The 10453-nt window shown below is 30.5% G+C and overlaps 1 protein-coding gene and 1 long non-coding RNA gene across 3 annotated transcripts; both read left to right on the top strand.

Annotated features, from left to right (window-relative positions):
* Nucleotides 1-870: 870 nt before the first annotated feature.
* On the top strand, nucleotides 871-4140 carry LOC129290130 (protein GRAVITROPIC IN THE LIGHT 1). Of its 2 annotated transcripts, XR_008588254.1 has the most exons (3): nucleotides 871-2857; nucleotides 3160-3205; nucleotides 3962-4140. XR_008588254.1 is itself a non-coding variant. In XM_054926839.1 (1 exon), exon 1 carries the CDS (start codon nucleotides 1002-1004, stop codon nucleotides 2556-2558), a length of 1557 nt encoding a protein of 518 aa, XP_054782814.1. In that variant the 5' UTR covers nucleotides 871-1001; the 3' UTR covers nucleotides 2559-3067. The 2 variants fall into 2 exon arrangements, 1 of the variants encoding a protein (XP_054782814.1); XM_054926839.1 differs by lacking the exons at nucleotides 3160-3205; nucleotides 3962-4140 and having other exon boundaries at nucleotides 871-3067.
* Nucleotides 4141-4812: 672 nt separating this feature from the next.
* Nucleotides 4813-5694, top strand: LOC129290131 (uncharacterized). Its single transcript, XR_008588255.1, has 2 exons — nucleotides 4813-4951; nucleotides 5043-5694. It is a non-coding gene; the product is annotated as an uncharacterized LOC129290131 (long non-coding RNA).
* The last annotated feature ends 4759 nt before the right edge of the window (nucleotides 5695-10453 follow it).

Here is a 10453-nt window from a genome sequence, read left to right as displayed (position 1 = left end):
AATTAATAATTTCTTAAATACTAGTTGGCACTCGGATTAATTGACTAGAGGATTGATCTATTTTAATGAAAAAAAATCTCAAGTTTGAATCCTATGTATGTAATAATGATTAAATTGTTGATGAGAGGTATGTCCCCTAAAACGTGATCACAAGCAGCTAGTCAGATTAGTTTGGGTCCAAAGATCAAGGATTTTGAAGCAAAATAAAGTAAGAAAAATATTTCTTAAATTATAATTTTTTTTGATAATTAAACATGATTTATATCATTTTTGTAAGTATTCTTTAAATATGAAAACATGCTTTCGTCTCAGTAAATCTTAGAACCTAAAATTTTTTAAATATAAAAAAGATTTTCACATGATTTTTTAAGTACAAGAGAGTGTAAGGCTTGTCAAAATTCTCATCCTCAAACTCAATATTAGAGAGGAGTACCTATTTTATTATTATTTTTTAGAGTTAGAAGAGACTTCAAGATTATACTTTCAACTATTAGAATTGTTTCATTGCACAAAAAATTACTAAAATTGTTCATCCCTATTCTATAACCCTAAATTCTTAAAGGTTATAATAGACATTTTAAGTTGTAAGGAATTATTATAATTACCAAAATTTAAAATTTTCACCATAAAAGATGTCAGCCCATTAATGATAACGTCAAATTTATTTTCCCATAAAATAACTTTCAAGTCTATTTTTTGTTTTTTCCCAAAAAAAAAATGTAAGGTCATTCATGATAAATTTAGTCAGGTTTGGGTATAGAATGTAATTTTTCCTTTGTGGGTAGTTTACTGTAATTGTTCCGAACAAGAAGAGCAAAAGTGGGGGCATTATGCCCGACCTGGCCCAAGCCCACTCCCACATACATTTCTTCGAAGACATCCAAAGCGAAGAGCTGTGAAATTCTTATGCTTCTCTTCCGTTGGATTTATACTCATTTGATTTGATTCGATTCTTCGTTGCTTTCACGTCTTCAAGTTGCGAGGTTTAATTCGTCCAGAATATGCCCGAAATGGATGGTTCCTCCACAAAACCTCCTCAAATCTCCGAGATGTTCCAGAAATTTGCCCTCGCTTTCAAGACCAAAACCTTCGAGTTCTTCGCCGAAGAAGATCATGCCGCCACCGCCGCCGGTGATGACTCTGATGGCTTCTCCCTCTTGGATTCTGCTGAAGATTTCATCACTGATCAGAAAGTTGTGGTCATCAAACCAGATCCAGCTGGCAATTCCTCTCCCGAAACGACGACGCCGTCAACCCCTGAGCTGCCAGTTGCGAAGCCTCCAGCTGAGAGCCAGGTGAAGAAGTTAGAGGAAACTGAGAAATTATCGTTGCCGGCTCAACAAGTGGCTTTGACGAAGTCAATGAGCGAGGGTCAAGTCAGAGCTTTTGATACTCAGATGATCCACACGGTGATTTCCTCGATCTTCGCTACGATTTCGTCATTTGAAGCTTCGTATGTTCAGTTACAGACTGCTCATGTTCCATTTATTGAGGAAAATGTGAAGGCGGCTGATAGAGTTTTGGTTTCACACATCGAGAGACTATCCGAATTCAAGAAATTCTATAGAGATTGGCAAAGGAATCCTGATTTTGATTCTGAATTCCCAATCAGGTCTTGCTTAGGAGCTCAGGTGGAAGAAAATCAGAACAAGCTGCGAACTCTTGGGACTGTTTCGAACCGCTTACAGTCAGAGCTTGAACAAAAACATGATGAGGTTTCAGTTCTGAGGAAAAAGCTGGATGAGATTCAAAAGACTAATGTCAAGTTGTCCAAGAAGTTATGCGGTAATTTGAGTTCTTCTACTGATGTTTTGCTGACTGTAAGAGTGTTTGATTCTGTCTTGCATGATGCTTCTAGAGAAACTCACAAATTTACTAAGATATTGATTAGTTTGATGAGAAAAGCTGGGTGGAACTTGGATGTAGTGGCTACTGCAGTTCATCCGAATATCAATTATGCGAAGAAAGGGCACAATCAGTTTGCTCTTTTATCATATGTATGTTTGGTGATGTTTCAAGGTTTTGATTCTGAAGATTTTGAGCTGAATTCTGGTGAACTCATGTCTGATGGCCTTGCTTTAGATTCAGCGAATAAAAATAGATTTCTGAAGCAACTGCTTGAGCATGTATCTAGCAATCCAATGGAGTTGCTTAGCATCCATCCTACTTGTGATTTTTCGAAATTTTGTGAGCAACAATATGAGAGACTTGTCCATCCTACAATGGAATCATCCATTTTCATTGATCTGGATGGAAATGAAACGGTATTGAAGTCATGGAGGTCAATAAGCATGTTCTATGAGGCATTTGTTAGAATGGCTAGTTCCATATGGACACTACATAAGTTGTCCCATGCCTTTGATCCTGTGGTGGAAATTTTTCAAGTGCAAAGAGATGTAGACTTCTCTATGGTATACATGGAAGATGTTACAAGGAGAGTTACCTGGCCAAACAAAAGAAGGGCAAAGGTGGGGTTCACAGTGATTCCAGGATTTAAAATTGGGAATATAGTGATTCAATCGCAGGTTTATCTGAATGACTTGAAATGTACAGAGTAGAATCAGTAGTTGCTCTTGTTCAAGATACCCTATAGGCAGTGCTATCAGATGAGACTGTATTTGTATGGTTACCAAACCTATTGGCGGCTCAGGCAGTATATACCTTGTTTACTTTTCATTGTTAGTGACTTCCACTGACTTTTCTGGAATTCATACCAAGAAGATGCCTGCTACGGATGGAGAAAGACATGCTGTGTATGCCAGTAGAAGATGTTTGGTTCTTCTGCTGCTGAAGTGGGAGCAAGGCAAGTTGTCTCAAGTCTTCTCGTCTATTTATTGGCAAAAACCATGTGCAATAGGTAGCCTGCGGATACTTTACTTGTTCTATCTTTCTTTACTGTTTGTCAGTTTTGTTTTGTTGTTTATAGGTTACTTGTGTAGAGGTCAGTGTACAGAATACTCCTCCGTTTCTGGGGACAATGAAAGTTAGATCAGTAAATTGTGTATCTACCCCGCAAAAAGCAAATAAATGTTTCCTTATAGTTATCAGTAACATTTTATTTCAAGAATATTTGGCTTTATTTATTTATTTTTGCTAGCAAGTAATGTTATGCTATGGTTAGTAATTTGCTAATATTATCTCTTTTGGACTTTGGTTCAGTTTTTTTCCTGGCAAAATAAAGGTTCAGATTCAAAATATTTCCCAGGTTTGGGTGGCTGAAGATCTTACCTCTTTGTATATGCACATTTTTTTCTGGGAATCATTCTCTTGCATATATAATTTTTGTCCTGCTTTTACCTGCCAACCCTCTCCACTGAACCGGGGCTCAGAAGAAAAAGTGATGAGAGTGGTATAAAGAGCCAGGGATGAGACCCTCAGGATACATTCCCCCCCCCCCCCCCAAAAAAAAAAAAAATTTCCGATCCACACTAAACGTCCGTGGCCACTTTGGCTATCTTATGGTTGCTTTAGGTTTAGGAGTTAGGATGCTTCAGATTCTTATATATTTGAATGTGTTACCTGAAACAAAAACTATTATTAATTAGACTGCACTTCACAATATTCAAATATGACCCGATAGTATCAGATATCAAGTAATTTTATCAACAATAGCAACAACAACAAACTTTATCTCACTAGATGGGGTCGGTTATATGGATTATATAACGTTATTATGCTTTATCATTTATTAAATTTTTAAGAATATTATTAATTACAAAGTCTCGCTCAACAACTTTCAGAAGCGTTCTCTTCGGTCTTCTTTTGCTCTTTGCTATTGTATTTTATCATTTATTAAGTTTTTAAGAATATTATTAATATTAATAAAAAGGTCTCGCTCAACAACCTTAAAAAATGTTCTCTTCGATCGTCCTCAACAGTTTTGGAGATTGTTGAGCAAGATCTTTTTATTAATATTAATAATATTTTAAAAACGTAGCTAAAAATGGTTTCTTAGTTGCAGGTGAAGCACCAGTCAGCCTTCTCTTCCAACCATCCTAGAAAAAGACTTTTTGTTTAATTCTTTGATCATATTGCAATGGACTTCCAGAGCAATAATTTTTCTGAAACAAACGAGTTGATTGCCCGGCTATGCACTGAGAAACACAGGAATTACAGGCATCACTTACCCCCCACCCCCCCCCCCCCCCCGGCATTCATTGCAGAAAATAATAGAGCATGTAAAACGTAGCTAAAGGTAAGATATTTGTTTTGGAACTTATTGAATATATTTTTTATTTTTATTATTTAACATTTTAAATTTTATGTTATTTTAAATTTGTTTCGCATTTTTTAAAAATATTTTTAATTTATTATATTTGTATAATAAAAATTATAAATTATCATGAAGCAATGTCCTTTTTGATCATTGCATAATGAAAAATATATTTCAAAAGTATAAATTTTTATTAATTCAAATAACTTTTAATTTGCCAAACTAAATTGACTTTTATCAATTAAACTTTTATTAAACTGACTTTTATAAATTAAGAATCAAACACACACAGTTGCCCTCGCCTGGCTTGTTGCAAATTTAGGTGGCTATCCAACATAGCAAATTGTGTTTGTTCTTGTTTGAGTTGAATATTCCATAATGAAAAAGAATAAAAGTGTAGTTTTGGTGGATACAAAATGTCTTGTATCTCCAATTTTTTTTAAAAAAATAGTGATAAATAATATTTCATTGAAAAAGTATATTAAAAATTATAGCCTTTGCCTCTACTTTCTCTTGTGGATATGATGAAATGGGACCAAAGTTACTCTTGCATCCTTATTGTATCCTTGACTATCATATACCTTTATCCAATCAGATTCAACATAAAATCATGCGACCACGATGAGGCATAGAACTTGTCTGATACGTGTCGACCCACAAATAATTTGGATCTGCACGTGATGGTCATGTGAGCAATGCTTTCTAAATTACATCGACTCGTGAAAACACTTGGTTAAGGTTTGTTGGCTCCGTCGTGGTTGACTCGTGAATTTTGGTAATTAATTAATTTGTTCATTTCCAATTCATAATCTCTCTTGAATTTTGGCAGACCTTGCGGCTTGCTGGTTAGTGGGCTATGCTCCTACGCGTCCGCAAACATCGACTGCTTATCAGATCAAGGAACAATTTCAGCCCTTCATTTCAATTTAAAATGATCTTTACTGTTCTTTTAAATTAATTTTTAAACATTTTTAATATTATATTTATTAAAATAAAAAATATAAAAATTTTAATATTAAATCTGGACTATTTAAATGATTAATCTGTAAAATTTATAAATTTTTAAATATCAAATTAGATTACATAGATTATATATGAACTGTCTAGAGTCTATATGAATAATTAAATTATAAAATTATAAATTTTTTTAATGTTAAATTGAATTGTTAGATTAAATATGTATTTTCCAGATTGGCAATAAATAAATTTATTAAATTTTTTATTTTTTATATAAATATATATAATATTAAAATATTTAAAAATTAATTTAAATAAATGGCAGAGATTAATTTAGACTGAAATGGAGGGTCAAGAGATGAGTATGCAGTAATGAGCACCAAATGCAAATCCATTCTTTTACCTACAAGGTCGTGAGTTCGAATAGGAATGGGACAAAACCTATGAAAACCTCATATGTAAATATTAAAATTGTGTAGCCATTATTATAATTTAGTTTAAATAAAGTGATTTGTTTGAAAAAATTATTATGTAATTAATGTATAGAAATTAAAGTGATATTTATAAGAGAAAATTACATTCAAGGATCACTTAAATAAATTATTCACAAACAAAAACTAACAACAAGTTTCATTTTTTTAAAAAATATGTTTTTATTTTAACAACAATCTATTTTGTATTAATCATTATCTATAAATAATTTTTGAATGGTCCTTTGATGTAATTCTTCCTATTTACAATTTGGTTAGAGGTGAAATTACAAATATCACAAATTTAAGTCAATCAAGCGAATTTAAATATTATGTTTTGAAGGCAAAAACAAAAATGTAACGACAAAGCTTTGGGAAACAGTTACTCCTGTGGACTTTTGTTTCCTTGATATATTGTAAGTTTGACTATTAAACTCTGTCATGGTATTAAGACCGACTACAGTTAACTGGTCTTCTAGTTTGTCCAATTAAGAGTTTGGATGGGGTTGTAGGGAGTTAGATTTTTCTGTTCTTATTGAGTCTGAAACAACGTTGTTTTGAGTTCTAAAGAAGTAGCAGTATCTCACATTTGTGCTTTATTAACTATGTTTTGTTAGATTATGTGTGGTTTACGCATAAATAATTCATTTACTTATAAATTAATGCCTTATATATATATATATATATATATATGAATATGAATATTTATGTACTCCCTCGGTTTAAAAGTAAAAGAAATTTTTGGAGAAATTAGATGTTAAATAATATAAAGTATTTTTAGTCTTTTGAGGTGTAATCATTGTTTTTTTTTTAAAATTACCCTTATTGATAATGACTTTATATTTATTGTAAGGTATTTAATAGGGATAAATATGAAAAGATAGAGTTAATTAAAAAGTAGGTAACTATTTTATTAGGGGTAAGATTCGGTTAAAAATACATTATAATTTTGAATAGAGGGAATATATTTTAATTAAATTATATAATTTTAATCATGTGACTAGGTTTGTTTCGGTTCAATTTTGGCTAGTGGAGCATATAATTTTTGAAATCACGACTCCATAGGCAATTCAAAGTGAGATAATGGGCATATGTGGCCTATTTTTGGCCATTTTACAATACAATTATTGTGAAAAAAGTGGTAACAAGGCAATGCTGAAACTTGATCACTGTAATTACCATCTTCATCAAAATTTTCAAAGCAAATGCTGCATTGACTTGCCTTTATTTCATCGTTGTACATTTTGAGCTTCTTGAGTGACGCTATAACTTGTTCTGCAGCCGAAACTATAAACAACTGTTGCATGGATCGCTCTATAGCTTGATTGAGTTCTGCTGACTCAAGATCATCACTAGCTAGTAGTCATCATATAATGATCGTTTCTAGGGGTGTTCATAGGTTCGGTTTGGTTTGATTTTGGGCAAAAACCAAACCGAACCGAACCATTCGGTTTACTGATAATTGAGACCTGATCGGTTTTTATGAAGTTCGGTTTGATTCAGTTTTATTTTCGGTTTGGTTCAATTTGGTTAAGGTCTTGATCAAGTTTTAATGCACTTGTTTAATTTTTTTTCCTTTTCTCCATCTTCATAATGGTGCTATGTACTAAAATTAAATTTAATTCTTTTTGACTCCTTTTTTTCATAAATAGAGGTATAAAAATATAATAAAATTTCAATGTGATAACAATAATTAATCATAAAAATTGATATAAGTTTTTAAGATTAAAATTATTTAATATTATGTATTTTCATTAAAATCCTTTGAAAATATTTATCTATGTATCTATATTTTAATAACTAATGAAAAACTTATTATACAAAATTCAAAACAAAATGTTTCTTGTAGATAAATTGAATGCTGAGGCTTTTAGGTTGTAAATAATTAAATGATGATCATAGCATGATTATTATAATCACTTAATATTATGCATTTTCATTCAAGTATTTTAAAAATGTTTATTTATTACTATAAAAAATTTAAAACAAAATGCTTCTTGTAGATAAATGGTTATATATTTTACAAATAAATAAATAGAATTTTTTTAATCAAGTTTGGTTCGGTTTGGTTCGGTTTCTTGTATTTAAAACTGAACTTGAACCGAACCAATCGGTTTTTATATCATAAAAATCAAAGCGGACCTGATTGTTGTTCGGTTTTGATCGGTTTTTGTCAGTTTGGATTGATTTGGATCGGTCCTTTCAGTTTAGATCGGTTTTGAACACCCTTAATCGTTTTCATGAAAAGAAGTAATTTGATTGTCAAAAGATTGTTGAATGGATGGCTCCATAGCATGATATATAGATTTCCGTTGACTCACCACCGTCATGAATATCTATAATATATTCGTTGTCCTGCGTAGAGAGGTAGTTTGAAGATCAAGTTTTAATATTACTTTATAGGATTAAAGGACCCCAATTGAATTAAAATTTATTATGAAAAGATAAAATTACTTCTCATATATATATATATATATGTATATACTCTTTTAATAACAATTTCCCATTTGGAAAAAAAGAACAAATCTTATTTTCATTTTAGTAACAATTAATTCTCTTATTAACAACTCCAAAAAATTAATTTGATGGTGAAAAGAAATAAATGTTGTGATATGGTGAACAAATTCTCATTTAAAAAACAAAAACAAGTCTCATTTTTATTATAACAATAATTAATTCATCTAATAACAACTACAAAATATTAACTTGATAAAGAAGAATTGTTGTACTCTAGTGAAGAAGTCTCCATTTTGAAAAAAAGCAAATATCATTTTCATTTTAATAACAATTAATTCTCCATCACAACAAACATGGATGATTTAAAGATGATTAAGTACAGCTTAATGGGCCTAAATATAATTAAATGTGACTTTATAAACATCAAAGAAAACTGTTTCTGAACATCGTAATAAAAAATAATTAATGGTGATTAAACTGCCCGACACCACATCTTTCTCATGCACAAGGTAAAAAGCTGGATCTCAACAATATTAGCAAGTTGTTATGTGTGCAAGCCCGCTTCTTTCATTAGCCCATCTACTTGCTTAAATTCTCATCTTACAGTACATATACAAGCAAAGCAAAACTTCTTTTGACGCACAAATACAAAAACTCCAACACAATTAACTCCATGTTATATTAAGCATCAAATAAGAAATTTAAATTATGAATCACAAATTTTTACTTTACACCTCAATCACATTACATTGAAGTCCCAAAAGACTTGGCTATAGTTTTTAAATTTTGCAAAACTTGTTTGTAAATAAGTCTTTTAATGGGACCTATTCATAGTTTTCCCTGAATTATATATGCCAACTTTCAAGAGAAATTCAGTTGTTTATATTTTTATTTTTCTGTTTTATGCGTTCATTGATTGTATTGCAAAGCAATCTGGATCCAGATCCATTGACGATTCATAGAGTCAGTGACTTAAGTGATTGTGTTTTTACATTCGCTTCGATGTATGACTTAAAAAAGTATATCAAAATTAGATTGGATATTAAGTAGTAGGTTAAATTAAAATTTAATAATCTTGGTTTGTGGTTGTTAGTTCCAATGCACGCTTGATTATGCGTTCAAGCTTAAAGGTCCGACAATGGTGTCGCCTAGCAATGAGATTTTGATTCTTCTATTTTTTTAGGTTGCAATGATAAAAGTTAATTTATACTGTTTTATTAAAAAATATAATATTTTTTAAGCTGTTAGATATTAAAAAAGTATAAAGTATTTTTAACTTTTTAAGGTGCAAGTATTATTTTTTTTTTTTCAAAAGTCTCCCTATTAAATAAAGAGTAAATTAGCTCAATGACCTCAAAAAATATAGTTTCCATAAATTATATATGAGATTTTTAAATATTTTAAAATATGGCCAATTCATAAAATTAATTAATGTGATTTTTCTTTTTTATCGTCAAAATAAATATATTATTAAAATATAATTTATTTCTGTAACTAATATTTAACTGGCTGAATTTTGCATTTACAATCATTGTTCATCACAAATGAGAAAGGTTTCATATGCCAATGCTTTTTTTCTCTCTCCCTTTCTATTTTTCCTAAGTATATTATGAAACTAAGATTTGACATTGACTAAACTCTATCAACAGACTCCGCATTTTACATTACGTAGTTCAATATTTGAATTGAAGTTGTCCTACGTTCTATTCTTTGAAAGTTGAAAAGTATTATCTATCATCAAATTTTCATCATCTTTATTTATCTGAGTAATATCTTCATTGAATCAATAAATTATTTTTCATATCTCTTCTTTGTTGTCATTGATCATAAAATTTGTTTTAATTACTAACAAAAAATACATATTATTTTCTCATTGTTCATGATTTTTTATTTTATTATTTTAAGTATTTGATTTATATAATAAGCTAAGGTGTTTAGAATTTTTTTTTGAACCTAGTTTGATATATTTTGGACAAATGATTATATTGTTTTTATGTTTCTAATTTTCTGATATACCCTTGTAGATCAATATAATCAAAAAATCTGACATAAACTTATTTATCATTGATATATAACCATAGATTAATAATGTAGTATCGCATATCAGTAATACAAAAAACACATAATCATTTTCTCAAAATGGATTAAACATATTCTGTAAAAAAATTTGTAGCTCTATTGTCTTGCCAACATGCTCTATTCTGTCGAGTATCATCGTTGTCTCTCGCCTCTCGTTTGTCTCTTACTAGTGTGACTATGACTTGCTCACACTACTCTCTCTCTTACGTCTTCAAGTTTGATCTATTTGTTTCTTCTATCGTGACTGTAGCTCACTTTTGTCTCTCTCATTCGCCTG

The sequence above is a fragment of the Prosopis cineraria genome, unplaced genomic scaffold, assembly GCF_029017545.1.
Source record: "Prosopis cineraria cultivar Desert tree isolate PC_DT_omini unplaced genomic scaffold, ASM2901754v1 PC13, whole genome shotgun sequence".
NCBI lineage: Eukaryota > Viridiplantae > Streptophyta > Magnoliopsida > Fabales > Fabaceae > Prosopis > Prosopis cineraria.
Note: the sequence above shows the minus strand (reverse complement) of the source record. Positions and strands in the feature narration are given on the sequence as shown.

Bases quoted from the DNA above. Each gene is read 5' to 3' on its own strand.
- LOC129290130 (XM_054926839.1), top strand. From the start codon at position 1,002: ATGCCCGAAATGGATGGTTCCTCCACAAAACCTCCTCAAATCTCCGAG.